Here is a 15,293-nt window from a genome sequence, read left to right as displayed (position 1 = left end):
AAATTTGAGTTTAAATTTAATTCAAACATAACATATAGTCCAAATAAAGTATGAATAAAGTAAAACATAGAGCATCACACACTCCAATTTCCACTCCCACTCCCACTGCCACCCATCCTTGATGATAGAATTTGCGCACGCATTGACTCCACATACACTCTTTGTGTCTCATCAAGCCCAGTAGTGTCCATGAACATGATCTTGTATTCTTGCTCCATCTTCTTTGCTGGTGCCTCCTCTCCAAGGACTCTCAACTTTTCCTCTTCAATTGCCACCTTGCACTCCTCCATTGCCCTAATTTCAATCCACCTTAATTCCTTCTCGGACTTTTTGTTGGCCTCCATCTCCTTATTTGTTGCAATCATCTCTCGAACTGCAGACTGGAACACAACACCATCTCCTCCTTTCTTTAGCCTCTCCTTCTCTTGCTTCGTCCATAGAGATCTCTTTTTGTTGGTCACGGCTGAGCTTAGAATGCCATTCTCCTCCTCATCATCCTCATTGCCATATCCCTCATTCTCAAACTCCAGAGAGGACTTGCTCGCTTTCTTCTTAAGTGGATGAAAATAATTATCCCTATTGTTCCACTTCTCATTGTGTTCAAGCAATGTCCAACAGTGCAACATCACAAAGGGCCTGTATTGTTTCTCCCTGTCCTTGTATACATTTTGCATGAGGTTAGTCTGTCACATTGAACAAGTGATTACTCAAATAAGGATGGAACATCTCATAAGCAACTATTATTAAAATATTTGACCATATGTTTGAAAGTGCATGTCACCCCCTTAAGTGGGTTCTGGTATTGATGACATATAAAATTAAGGAGCTAATGAGTTTATCGAGTTCAAAATTCAATGAAATAAAAAAGATCAAGAAAAGACACCAAATTTGCTTAAAGGACGGTGTTCGGCTTAAAAGAAGATCTTTTAATATTTTCTATTTTGAATTTGAGTATAGAAAACACCGTACTATTAAGAGGGATCCGAATGGATAGCATGAATATGTCAAAAGTGCTTATTTGAGATGCTAACCATCAAAGAGAGACACAGAATCACACACTTGTGCACCTAGTTTTTTGACTGTTTCAGTGTGTGTTGGAAGTTCCCACCAGAGGTTGGAAGTTCTGACACTTGTCGGAAGTTCCCAGTAACTTCTGACAGGGGGTTCTCGGCCAGCTGATTTTAGCTGGGTTGAAAGTTCCGATCCTGTGTCGGAAGTTCCGACGATCACTTATTCTGAGCACTAACGGCTAGTTTTGGGGGCTCGGGTATTTATACCCCCACACCCCCTCCTTCATTTGCTGCTGACTCCACACACAAGAATACCTCCAAGAACACTCATTCCACTCCCTGAATCCTTCCTTGAGCTAATTTTTTAGTTGATTTGAGTTAGAGCTTGGGTGAGAGTAAGATTGAGGTGTGAGACTTAACCATTTGAGTGTAAGGGCGGCCAAGTTCATCTCAAGAGCACTTGAATCATCTCCATCCGTCAATTCGCATTTGTTACTCTTGAAGCTTGCTTCTAGACTGTTCGGCGTTGCCTGGTTGAGCTTCCTCTCTTGCGTGTGTGCCCCGGAAAATTTATATTACCCTATCCTTTGTGGGTTTCATAGTAAATGACTCGTTCCTCCTTTATGGTTGATTGAGGAAGGAAAGGATTTAGTGCACAACCCTGCTCTTTGTGAGTTCCTCAACGAAGACGTAGCTTTCTTAGTGTGAGTGAACTTCAGTTAAATCTCTTGTGTCTCATACTTATTGTATTTACTAAATTCTTATTGACCTAGAGTTCATTTTGTGCCGATCTACTCTCTCACATTGTTGTGCTTGCAAAGATCACTTGCAGAAGTCTTCTAGCATCATTGCACAACTTTTGATTCAGCCAGGTTCTGCAGTTTCAAGTTTATTTTTGAATTTCGTATAAGAACTTTCCTTTTGTCGGAAGTTCCGGTCCAGTGTCGGAAGTTTCTATCCATCAGAACTTCCTACACAGTGTCAAAAGTTTCGACATATTTAATTGCTGCGAAGAATTTTTCAGGTTTTTCAGATACACGTGTTCAGCCCCCCACTAGGCATCACCAAGATCCTTTCAATGTTAAATAGTCTATCTTGAAATGTCATTCCACTTGGATGCATACGATCAACGCTCACAATACAACCAGCCCAACGGTTGCAGCACTCTTGCATTGTACTCCAGTGATGGCTGAGTGAAATGATTGATCGGTTTAGAGGGTTTTTTCACATTTTTATGGAAGTGATCAGCAATACGCATCCAATATGCTTTCGTGCTTTGATCCCTTCCTATGACTAGATCAAGACTCACGTTTTCCCATGCCACGACCAAAGCCTCATCCTCTTCAACAAAGTAGTTGGCTGATCTAGCCCATCTCTTCTTTGCAATAGGAGTACGGTTCACCTCAACAACATCCTCATTACTTGTGAATGGAAACTGATTGGACAAGGAGATATCATCAATGTTGAAGGAATCAACCATCATATTGCTGTAGAAAGGCTCACTACATGAAAAAAAAAGTTTTCATTAGTCTGAACATTATGGTTGATTCCCGGCATATTGTGAGCATTGATTGCCAGCATTTGCCAAGTTGCCAATATGGTTGACCAATTGCCCAAGGAGTTGAGTTTGTTGGGCAAGCATGTCCGCGAGAGTGGGGTGGATGGGAGGGTTGGGAAGGTCATTGTTGTTGTTGTTGTTGTTGTTGTTGTTCCCACCGGACCCATTCCCGCAGTTCGTGCCGGTTCCCGAACGCAAATTCATCCTAGCAAGAATTAAGATAGGTTAGCGATCGAGGAAGAAAAGTAACGATCTTAAGGAGAAGCGATGGAATGATAAAGCGTAGATAATGATTTGACATAAGGTTGAGACTCAACAACAACTATAAAAGTAAGGTTATAAATATCCGGTTACTAGAAACATAAGTTCAACAAGCGCAAAAGATTTGGACATCAACATTTGAGATCATTTAGGGTAGATTTGGAGAACAAAAAGGATAAGAAATGGCCACTTACATGCTTCATAAATTATTATATGCGTATGAGTGCATGCATGCAACATATGAGTGCAATATGTCGTTACCTTACATCGCCCCACAGAATAACATAAGGCTCATAATTAAATTTTGGCAAGCATGCAAAGATTAAAACAAGATTAACTTGCATAAATAAAGCTACACTAAAAACATTTAGGCATAACCATAACCATGAGACCGATTTAAATTTAGTCCACAAGCATTCAACAAGTTCAACCAACACAAAATGAGCGCGTTTTAACGTCCCAGCGCTTAGTTCCACCTTACAACCACATTACTTGAAGTGCTACGACCCTCCTACTAGCACTTGGAATAACAGGTGACTTTCCCTCTCACATATCGATAGATAAGTCATGGGTCAAAAGGCTTCGGGGCTCCCAAAAGAGACTCGCGAGTGGTGTGCTTCACATGGAACCGACGCACATGCAACCCCATCGAAATGGGATTGTACGTTTCCCTTGCCTCGGCCCATGCACCCACCACGTGCGGAAAGCGATGAGAAGGAGGTGCTTCCTTTTTCGGCGTGTGTCGTGGCCAATTTTCCTTGATCTTCTTGGGTAGCTTCATCGACCGTAGATATGGCTCCATCTAGTATTGGAGGTGAACGAGGCAGCTCCTTGTCTCATTCAACTCCCACACCAAGCTCCGGTGCGCCATCTCATAGGCGGAAATGGCGTCCGCCATGCACCTCTCCAAGGTGAAAGGCCCAACTGGAGGCGAGACCACGTGAGCAATGGGAGCCTTGGGTCCCCGCACCAGAAGGTAGGTGAAGGGATCCTCCCAAAGCTCGCGGTGCTCGTGACGGAGTCGAACGACGGCTTCTCGGGCCACCTCTTGTATCGCCATCTCCACCGAGGTACCCCAAGCTTGAAAGTCGTACATCTCCGCCCCAACCACCATCCTTGCCTCAAGGTGGAGAGTCGCCATGTAATCCACCAAGCCGACTCCATGACCAAGGGCATAAACCGCATACTCGGGTTGAATGGTGTAGTGCGCCCGCCTCAACATCTCGTTGAGGAGAGCCGGGAACCCGATCGTCTCTGGAGCGCGAGTCGCCATGATCAACTTGGGGGCCATCTAACCATAAAGACAAGAGAAGTTAAGAACATTCAAACAACAAGTGAAGCAATAAAGGAGACTATAGCTCTAAGATCAAGGGAAAAAGTTAGCAATTAATCCTTAGGTTCAAGTTTTTACAAAAATAAATATTAATGCAAGTGCTCAATTTTTATTTCGCTCTCAACCCATTAAGCAAAATTTTAAGTCCACTTCACGGATCCTCAGCTCTGATACCCATTGTGAGAACCGCCTAATTTAACATCATTTTTAGCGAACTGCCGGTCATTAACGTTAAGATGAGAGCTAACACGTGCTCGCGCTAATAGCAACCATGTGTTAACCCACATCTAAGTTATAAATAACCAACTCGTCATTCGCCAAAAATAATGTCAAATCTGGTAGTCCCGGTATGTGTTCCATCATATGCCCAAGATCATGCATATACACATACCGTCACAATCTCATATATCACCGATGGACCACAAAGAGCAACATTTTAAGCAATAAAGGTTATGCTAAACATTACAAGTTCAACGAGGGATAGGTTCAAATCTGAAATTAAAGTTCAACAATAAAATATAAGCCTCGGGCTCACTACTTAACATTGGTAAGGGATATAGTTTATCAAATTAAAAGTTGAACATGTCATCCCCAAAATAACGAGTTCGCAACTGATAACTAATTAACGATAAATTGATGGGGTCTTGCTCAAGGACACCATCTAGGCCGCATCGACCTACTCCTCGCCCGCACCAGGGTCGGCGGGATAGAAGTGGCCAAACACAACCTCCGGCTCACCTGCAACTTAGTTAACAAAGCAAAATGAGTACAAAGGTACTCGCAAGACTTACGCAAATTAATTAATAACCAATGATCATGCAAATGAGGGCTCACAAATAAAGCTTTAGGGTTAAGTACTTTGCATAAGCATGAGCTTTCTAATCCAACACCTAGCTTCCTAGCATTTTAGTTATCTTGCCCAAACCACCTCAAGTTTTAGTTAATTGAATTACAAAACAATTAAGTATCATGAGGTGACATGTACCACATCCGGACAAAAATGATGCTTCTACGAAGAATTCATTAGATTTTGAGCTTGCTCATAACCAAGAGCGTGGCAATTCGAATTGATTCATTAACCTTGCAAGGGTGTACTTCTTTATCCACACAACACGAGGACCCTGTGACTCACTCAACCGATCACGTTGAGCAAGGGGGTACTCGCATCAACCTTTTCCGATAAGTCTCAACCGTTGAACATCACGCCTAACTTGTGCGGAGAGTTACTTAGGTCCACCGGGGATATCCCTAAGCCTCTCTACAAAACCCTATGGCCACGCATCTAGGACCGTGCATCAAAGATTAATATTTAGAGGGTAATCGGCTCATCCATACCATGATTGGATATGTGGTAGCACGATAACATGCTCAAAACCGAGGTCATCCACGGACGGTTCTTAATCGATTCAAGCGGACTATGCCTACGAGACTCCTTTCTCGAGGCCCTACCTTCTGCCCAAACCACGAAACCATTTCATTTCCAACTAGACCGATACAAACTTTCAACATCCCAAACCCGGACAATCGCGAGCAAGATAAAAGGTTGTGTATTGTGCAAGTGGTCCTATTCTCAACAATCCTTCTCAAGTTACGGATTAATTCTAAGCATGACTAAGCATTTATCAAGTGATACGTTGCTAATCCTAAGGGTCAAGACATGGGTATATAAAAACAAGGGAGGTCAAGGTACAAAAATAGGACCGACGATGCAATAGATAATATTTAGCATAACATATATATACCCGAGTGAGATAACTAAATCCAAATCAAATTAAATGGGTCAAGGAATCATGCTTAGCTGCTTGCCTTGGTTATCTTCCGGCTCGACAATAAAATCAATTCCCGGCTTGGTTTCAACGATCTCGGCGGGCTCAACGGGCTCGTTCTCCGGCGTCTCGGTCACTATAATGCATGAATAGAATGTATGCATTAGCATGATGTTGATGATATGAAAATGGTATGATGAAATGAAGAATGGACATCACATTTAACAAGAAAGCACGCGAACCCTAAATGAGGAGCCCACCAATTACGCTCACAAAACATAAGAATCAAAACGAGGGTTGCTCAAAACAACTCATATAGAAAGCATAAATCAAGATTTAATGTTTGCATGCAGATGATAACATTAGGAGCTCAGGGGAGTTGGACTTGCAACAAAATCAATTCATTAGGATTATTTATGAATTTCACAATTTTCAGCCACTTTAAAAAAGTTAAATCTTAAAAGACAAGTCAAACATTTTCATAAAATCTCAGAAAATTAACAGGGAAACTAGACATGAAGGCAAAGCTAACAGAAGTGGTTTGGACATTTTACCACCTTTTTGGCAAAAGTTATAATTTGGATAAGCTTGTAGGAAAAATACCATTTAACACTCCAAAATCCTATTAAACAGCATAACATTATTTGCACAAGCTGTACCCGTAGATAGAGCTTTTCACCAGGATTTCAATAGAATTTAACTTGACATTTTTAGAGCATCCTAACAATCAATAAGTAATTTATACACTTTGGCAAAAATAAATCCTAACTAAATATACAGAATGTTGACATGCACCACAACAATTTTTCTAAGTAGAGTCATCACCTAGGAATCCAAAAAATCAAATTTCACAATTTTTGGAGGCCTATACAATTTATTTTGTAATTTACAAGTTTACAGCATAAATATACAAAAGATAAAACGCTGAATATTGCTAAAGCCACCCGGATCTGGCGCTCCCGGGCGCCGACAGGTGGGCCCAGGAGGTCAGACCCGGCCGGGCGGAGTCAAGGCCGGCCGCGGCAAGGAAGCTCACCCACGGCACGGACGGGCGGCATGAGGTGGCGGGCGGCGGCGCGGCGGACAACGGCGGCGGCGGATGGAGGCGCGTGTCGGGGAGTGGCTGCGAGCGGGGAGGAAGGCGGCGGAGGGTCGTGGCCGAGCGAGGAGGGGCAGGGGGTGCTGTGTGTGCGTGGAATCGGATGGGGATTCGCTGGCGATGGCGAATCGCCGGCGGGCGGTGGGAGGAGGAAGAAGCAGCGGGGGTTCGAGCGGGTTAGGGTTTCGCGGGAAGGACGAAATGCGCCCGAGGGAGAGAGAAGGGGAGGAAGAGGGTGCAGCGCCGGGGTGGCGTCGCTCCGCGGCCACGCTGGACCAGCTAGCGGCAGACGGCGTGGTGACGCCGCCGCGGCTGACCAACCGGCGTCGCCGGGCCGCGTCACAGGGGAGGGAGAGAGAGGGCTGACAGGTGGGCCTGGGTGAGTAAGGAATAAAGAAAATTGACAATTCAAATTAAAAATTCAAAATCATGTACTTTCCGAGCTCCAAAAATCATCAAAAATTTACTGGATCAAGATTAAATTACCAAGAACATAATGAAGAAACAAAGACTCAAAAATCTATTAAGGATTGCTCACAAATATTCGAGCAAAACTGCAGTTTTCAAATTTTCCAAGAATTTTATGACTCGAGTTAAACATCCAAAAATTCTCAAACATTATTCAAAATTCGTCATTTGAAATCTAGTATTTTAATAAAATCTTTGGGGGCATAGTTACTTAGAAAAAGTTAAACTTCCTTTACAACCCTTCTCATAATTAAAGCAGGAAATTAAATTTTCTTCAACAATTATATGCACAAGATGCTCCATTATGCTTAATGATGCTCATGATGATGTGGTTAAATTTTTGATCATGTTAAAAAGTTTTGGGTCGTGACAAAAGGGACATGTACTGGGCTGGAGCAATTTTATTCCCAATATCGTTAGTTTTTTGGAGGAATGGAGAACGCATGAGATGTTATAATATTATGAAAGATAGTGGATATATTAAGGAAGGTTGAAAAGCAAATATCAAGGATAGATGGAGCGATGGATTGTATTTTAGAATTTATATTGGAAAAAATTTTGGTGCTGTGACTGCTGGGCTAGCTACTCCGTATAGAAAGCAATCCAACCTCCAAAGTCTAATATTCTATTCCCGATCCCCGCGCCGTCCCCACCACCACCGAGGTGGCGGCTACCACGACCGCGATGGAGGTTACCGCGACCGGCACCACCGCCGAGGCCGCCGCCGTTTAGCCTCCAGCGGTCGCCGGTGAGCGCCCTCCGCCTCTTCGCACTCTCCTTCTCGTTGCCCGTTCTTCGTTCACGATGGTTGGGGGGGGAGGGGGGGAGGCATGTTCGCCTCGCGAGATAGGAGGGCGTTTGGTCGAGCACCTGCCCCGGGTGTCCTCACCCCTAAGCGTCTCGTGAGGTAGGTTATGGGCCTGGGCGAGGAACTTGGAGGTACTGGATCGAGGCGTGGCGGGTACGCGGACGGAAGAGCGCGAGGTGAGCCGAGGGTGCGTTGGGGAATGGGGAGGGCAAAATTTGTGAGGGCCGGAATCCAGAAGTCGCTTCTTCAGTCATCACACGGTTCTTCCCTCGAGAGGTGTTGTGGGCTAATGAAGGAATGCTTGGGATGTTTGTCAGCGTACTCGATTTCGATTGGTCTTGTGACAGGTCTGGATTCAATGGATCTTGCGAGCTTGTGGGAAGCTCATGTTACGATTAGGATCAGGTGCCGGTCTAGGTGGATTGCACGGCAATTCTGTTTATTACTTTTGCGCTTGAAACTACCGATTTGATTCCTTGTGTTTCTCTTCCTTTGTTAGCTAGGTGGCGGTCTGTGAGTCATCTAGTGAATTCAGCGCTGGTTTCTTTGCCGTTACCTATCGTTGTGGTAAATGCTTTATGGTGTTCGGTATGTGCTTTTCCATGAGTAGATTTGTGTGATTTTGCTTACGTTTTGTTAGAGTTGGTTCATTTTGGGCTGTAACAAGTTATTTTAGTGTATTCTACTTTTACTGGTAAATAGGTGTCTATGTTCTTAATTCTTAGTACTGTGAATCTTTTATGGAATGTTGATTTCTGCAATGGCAGGTTAGTATTGTATGTTAGCGTGCGTGGTGACATAATTCAACACTACTTGTCATTCATCAAGTATTAGTCCTTAGACTGGATTGGGTAAGACTGGCAAATGGTCATGGCCTGGGTTCCCCGTAGCTGTGCAGAAGGCCGTTTCCCTTCACTCACATGCACTGCACCACTGCCTGATTGTGTGATACTGTCTCATCATCATTGTTTAACTGAATCCATCCTGACTGCAATTGTATTTTTAACCCCTATGGAGCCAAACTTGAGTTTGTTGAAGTCCTGCTTTGTGTAATTCCGCTTAAGTCTAGGTCTATATGTTAATTTTCAAATACTTCTAACGTTTTCCTTGGTCATAGTTTTTACTGATGGCATGCATCAGATTTGATGTTCATAGGTTGTTGGAAGTTGGTGTGCATGAGGTTGGGCCATGTCAAACAGCATGTCCTGAACGGGATTAAGTGCAGCTCCAGCGTGCGCGACAAGTGAATTGTGGACTGCTCCAATCGAATCGTGAACGTTGTAGGAGTCGAACGGTGGTTGTTATAACCAAAATCGAAGCTTGCAGACGTGCTGAACTCTCGGCTGCCAGCCTGCCTCCCACCTGAATAAATTAATATGTTCCTGTACATGGCTGGCGCAGTTTGCTACTGCGAGAGGAGAAAGGATGGGTACAGAGAGAATATTTTATTTGCTTTATGGGGTCCATGACTCGATGCTGACGCTGTAGGTAGCGAACCAAGGTTCTGTTCGGTATCCGTGGATTTGAGAGGTCGAACCAGCAGTGGAGCTGCCCTAAGGTGTTAGAAGGTGGAGATAGTCATTGGTTGAGATGAGGGAACTAAAGGAGCTGGGACATAAGAAACAGTGTGAGAGATGTTTCTTTTGAATAAAATTTGCATACACTGCCCAATTTTAGAGTATGAGATGTTCTTCATCTCTTACACTTTCCTAAATTTATCTCAAACTTACCATTTATCAATTTTATTTTTACTGGACACAATCACTAACTCTACCTCAATCCGACCGAACCCTTCTAAACTATTGCATAAGCTACTGTCCTTGTCCAACCCATCGACATCTTCCTCGGCTACCAGTGTTACCTATATTCCAGGCACTCTGTAAGAATCTGACTCGGGCTCTGGTATCTGATTCAGCTCGCAAATATCATGTAGAATCCAAGTTGTTGAAGTATAAGTGAATTGCCCACCTCTTCCCATCAGCTTAAACTTTTGGGTTGAATTGGTTGGTTCATGCAACTCAATATGGTATCAGTGTCAGAGGTCTCGAAATTTTAGAGCTCAGGTGTCTCGGTAACACTGACTGCCTGTTGATGCGGCTCACCTGCTTGATAGCTAATTAGACATCTGGCAGCATTTTGTTACTCCTACCAGCTCACCTGCTGCACCTGCTGCTCCCATTGTACTGGTGCAAGGGGATGGGGCCCAAGCCTGTAACATGCAGTGCCAGAGTGTGATCCTTTTTTTTTGTGAATTCGAAAAATGGCAGAGAAGACTAGGTGGAATGGATGCAGGCATGGTTTATGATTTTCTTGAGAACTGTTCTGTTATGCTTCATTGTCCTTCATTTTACAGTTTACATTTCAATTTCTCTGCAGTGTTGTCGAAATTGTAAAGAGGTTTTGGATCAAACACTTAACTGCTACTAATTTACACAGATTTACTTAACTTACATGATTGCTTTTGTGTTTTTTGTATGGTTGACTGACCCAGTATCATTTTGCATAAATCTGTTCTTGTCTATGGCTGATCAAATAAATTATGAGAATTATCTTGCTTTTAGTTTATATACATTGATCTTAAATATCTCAATCCGCATGTATAATTTCTGTTGGTGAACTTGTTCTGAGGAATGAAATTATCTAACTGCTCTTCTATTTTGTGGATTGGTGGTTTTGTGTTGCACAGAGAAATATATGCATAAAAATCGCTTGCAAGAGTTTTGTGTGCAAACATACAAGAATCTGCCGATCTACAAGGTTGAGTTTGAGGGCGAGTATCATCAACCTAAGTACAAATGCACAGTAGAAGTGGATGGTAAGCAGTTTTCATCAACTAGTAGTTTCAGTCGTAAGAAGGAAGCAGAGCAGGATGCTGCAAGAGTGGCTTATGAGATCTTGGCAACAATTGGAGAGAGTGATGTTAAAGAGGTCTTTGGGCTGATCAATCAGGTATACCTTTTGAAGCTGCTCCCTGTGGTAATAGTTTATCATCTTTTCACCTCATGAACAAGCATGTTTATGTATGTAATGTGAATTGTGATATAGACAATCTTGAGCTAGTATTTTGCCTTCAAAAATGAAACATTATAAAATTGGAAGCTGCCTTAAAAAACAACAAACACACCTGGGTAACTACACTTTTGCTCTGTTTCCTCCTTTCATTGCATTTATTCATGGGGCTAATGTAATAGCTGTATGGTTTGTGGGTATCAGAAATTACAGCATTAATGATTGTGGAGTTTCTGATTATCTATGTAAATATGGATACGGGATACCTAACTTATCTGAAGAAACAGTTGAGAGTTGACAAGTTTCCTCATAGCTTCCTTGTGGCTTAACACTTATGTGCATACTTCTCTGCTTATCCTTTTCTTTTTCTTGAACAAACATGAAAGCTGGTCTGGCTACTAAGTTGGGGTAACTTGTACGCAGGTGCCACAGAAACGTAAAGAGAACGACCAACAAAACATGCACATAACTGCACTAGTGCTCCTGAAGTCAACACACCTGAGAACTCAAAGCTTGGCATCCTTGGCTATCTCACACAGCACTACCCACATTGGTGGCCGTGCGTACTCAAATTAGCCGCCCCACTAAAATCTAGGAATTTGTTTATCCATACTGAACTGTATTATTGTAAGATAGTAACCTGAGGTTTTCAATTAAACTTGTTGCACTCCTTTTTTTTCCTGTTTGATTTTGGAACTCTCCTTATTATTTTGTTGTATATTAATATGCTCACGAACAGAATTTCTTCTTAGATTGCATATTTTGCACTCAAGTCCACTGTGTTCAAGTCCTATAATAGGCGCTGGCACCATATTTAGAAGTGTGCATGCACTCAGGTCATTTTTAAGTGGGGAAGCACGTGCCCATGCTCTGTGGTTGCTTGGAGATGCCAATAAGTTTCTAGGTTGTGTGCTGGATGCACATGTGTGTTTTTGTGTGGCATGTGGTGCAGTTGTGGTGTTTGGAGTGTGTCGCCTCATACCTCTCTCTTTCTCTCTCAGCAAAAAGAAAAGAAAATCTCTTTTGTATGATATATGCTCGAGATGCTAGTGGGGGTTGCAACTTGCAATCTCTCATCTTTTCAACTATATATTTATAATTTTCAATCCTTGTGCATCTAATGTATACATTCTTTTTTCTGTTCAGGATGCGGTGTTCTGCAAATCAATTCTTTATGAATTTGCTGTCAAGACAAAAACCACTTGGCCCTCTTACTCTGTAGTTCGTCTCGAAAAGCCCTTCACCATGTTTGTTGCATCTGTGGTGTTTAATGGGAATACCTATACTGGTGAATCTGCATCCAGCAAGAAGGATGCAGAGCAGAATGCAGCTCGTGCTGCGATCAAGTCAATCTTAGGTGTCTTATGTTCCCTTTGATCATGATTAAAAATCAAGTGCCAATGAATCTTTTGCCTTGTCATCATCTAACTAATAGTTCAATTGGTGTTGCAGCTACAGATAACTCTTGTATGATTGGAATCATTAGGTCAAAGAAGCAACTCATTACTGCCATCAAATCTTCTGGAAGCACCCCAACTACTTTTACTCCTATAAAGTTTACGCGCCCTGTTGCATATGCAGCATATGGTACATCTCCATTTGCATATGCTGGATATGCCTTTTCTAATGTTACAGCATGACTACAACCTTCTCAAGCTCAAGTGTTAAATGTTGCTTTACCTCTCCTCTGCAGGCGGACCGGATCATGTAGCACCTGTGTCACAACATAAATCTTACTCATTAGGTGTTCAAGGACACAGCATTGTACCAGCAGTTGGGACATCCGCCAACCCATCTGCAAAAGCTGTAACTGGTTCAAAGAAGCGCAAGCGCAGAGTTGGAGCAGAGGCCAATGAAACAATGGTTGCCAAGGGGCATTAACTTCTCACCCATCAACACAAGGTATTTTCAGTTGCCAATTTCTAGGTTATGCCATTACAGTAAAGCATCCAACTGACGTTTTTTTTCCTGCCAACCAAATCAAGGACGAAAATTGCAAAAACTTATTAGTATTACTGGAAGCAGCGTTACATTGCACCATGTACTATCCAGTGAATTATGCTAAGTTTGCATTCGTCCACCACTTACGCTAAATTTTGTAGGGTTCAGCTTTGCAGAAAATACTAAGAGCGAATGGTTTATAATTTGGGCTTCTTTGTTTTGTCTAGATTTTTTTCTTGATTTGGCTCGATGTTTGAAATTATCTGCTGATACACTTGCACTTCCTTGCAGTTTACTCAAATTGTTATTTCCAGTTGCATGCCATCGTAATGTTTTGTGTTGATGGTAAGCAAAAGGGGGAGGAGACTTCTTTCCTCTAATGTGCATTGTAATGCTAACATTTTAAGTACATTATGCGATCTGGCTTTTTTCATTTTAGAAGTAGCATTATGTGGATCGAAGTTGTACATTTGTTCAATCAAACAGTAGCAGTTTGAGAAAATATTCCCAATAGTTTTTGACATTATTATAGTGGCTCCTGAAAGCTGGAAGAAAACATATTATTAGGACATCGTTATGTTTACCTAGGTATGATAAATCAGTAATATTGCTATGCTAGTAACATTGAAAAAAGACACTGTATCCTTCTGTTATGTCCTTTTCTGTAACAGTTCAGGCTGAAAACAACTGTACAAGAATGGCAATTTGTCAATGATGCATGCTGTTATCTAGAAAATTATGCACACGCTCCTATCAAATTCAACGAGGTTGAGATCACTGTTTTCAAAAGTTATCTTTTTATGAACTGAACCTCACAAGAACTAAGCCTTCTTATGGTGGTCTTTATATTTTGCCCTGCCCATAATTTGCGTTAAACTATGCATGCGCGAGGTCGGAAAGATGATATAGCTTTTTTGTCATGCCTTTCAAGACTAAAGATGACAAGTGTTTGAGAAAATAGTCAGTGTGTCCAATCTGCAGCAACCATGCGAGTCTTCAAAATAAGGAACAAACTTCAAATATTTCCTGAAGGTCTTTTATTGACAATTGATATAAGCATGCTCCTTGCCAACTACTGTGGATTTCCAAAGTTACTTTGCACTCTAGGCAATAGTCTTATTCAGTGTGTTGGAACTTTGAAAGAGTTAGATCTACTTGCTTGAAACATCCATGTATTCTTCTACTTCATTTTTGTTACCTGACTTGTTTGTTTTTGCTAATAATGCTGTACTGGTTGCTTGAGGCATATTTACTATGTTGCTGATCTGATTATAAGTTTATAACTAGATGAAATATATTTGCTTATATGTTGGTAAAGGCGTAAAGCTGTGCTGGTTGTGGTAAGCAATATTAGTAATTAATCCTCATGGCTGGTTCTGTTTAGTTTTTCTTGGTTCTGTCAAGAATGTTGCTATCCTATCTCTTACAACATGCATTGAGTTTTAATCGTTGAATCAATTGATAATCTTGTTTTCCCCTGCAGGTTCGCAAAGGCCCACCCCGTTAATGGTGTGCTTAGAGTTGATGGAAGTAACTGGCTTGCTCACATGGTGCAGCGTGGCATGTGCGTTTCTTCAGTAGGATATTTCAACTGATATGGGATTGTTATTTCCTTCCTATCGCTCTATAGAGCTGCAGGGTTAGGGTTAATCATCTTTGCCATTGCCAAACAAAACTTCGGCGATGTACTTAGTTCCTCCCTCCTCTTAGGACTTCTACAAGTTAACCAGTTAATGTGGTGTCCAACTAATGTCTGCGTAGTCTATGTAAAGATATGTCCTGCGTCTGATCATCGCCGATTCATTGTGCTGGGTCCGTACATGGTAACACAATGTGGTATTCTGGGAAGAAGCGAGCTTGTGCTTTCGTTCCTACTCATGTAAACAGGTTTTTGGCAATCAGTGATATGGGAAACCGTCGTTATGTTCGCCTTGTTACCTTGTGCAGGATGTGTTGATCGGAAAGCATAGCCTATCACTGCAATTTGATAGGAACTTTTCGACCTTGCCAAATCAACTCGGTAGCGTGTGTTTGTAAATT

General features: G+C 42.2%; 1 protein-coding gene across 2 annotated transcripts; it reads left to right on the top strand.

Moving 5' to 3' along the window:
• Positions 1-8,101: 8,101 nt before the first annotated feature.
• On the top strand, positions 8,102-15,186 carry LOC112896675 (double-stranded RNA-binding protein 4-like). Of its 2 annotated transcripts, XR_003229533.1 has the most exons (7): positions 8,102-8,243; positions 10,990-11,252; positions 12,459-12,669; positions 12,765-12,899; positions 13,006-13,214; positions 13,545-13,598; positions 14,737-15,186. XR_003229533.1 is itself a non-coding variant. In XM_025964742.1 (6 exons), exons 2-5 carry the CDS (start codon positions 10,998-11,000, stop codon positions 13,191-13,193), a joined length of 789 nt encoding a protein of 262 aa, XP_025820527.1. In that variant the 5' UTR covers positions 8,102-8,243; positions 10,990-10,997; the 3' UTR covers positions 13,194-13,214; positions 14,737-15,186. The 2 variants fall into 2 exon arrangements, 1 of the variants encoding a protein (XP_025820527.1); XM_025964742.1 differs by lacking the exon at positions 13,545-13,598.
• Positions 15,187-15,293: the final 107 nt, after the last annotated feature.

This window comes from Panicum hallii, chromosome 6 (genome assembly GCF_002211085.1).
Source record: "Panicum hallii strain FIL2 chromosome 6, PHallii_v3.1, whole genome shotgun sequence".
Taxonomy (NCBI): Eukaryota; Viridiplantae; Streptophyta; class Magnoliopsida; order Poales; family Poaceae; genus Panicum; species Panicum hallii.
This window is presented reverse-complemented; position numbering and strand designations above follow the sequence as displayed.

Excerpts from the sequence above, each read along its gene's own strand:
- LOC112896675 (XM_025964742.1), top strand. The coding sequence starts at position 10,998 with ATGCATAAAAATCGCTTGCAAGAGTTTTGTGTGCAAACATACAAGAAT. Across the intron at positions 11,253-12,458 it reads TCTTTGGGCTGATCAATCAG|GATGCGGTGTTCTGCAAATC; the intron begins GTATACCTTTTG and ends TTTTCTGTTCAG. Across the intron at positions 12,670-12,764 it reads TGCGATCAAGTCAATCTTAG|CTACAGATAACTCTTGTATG; the intron begins GTGTCTTATGTT and ends TTGGTGTTGCAG.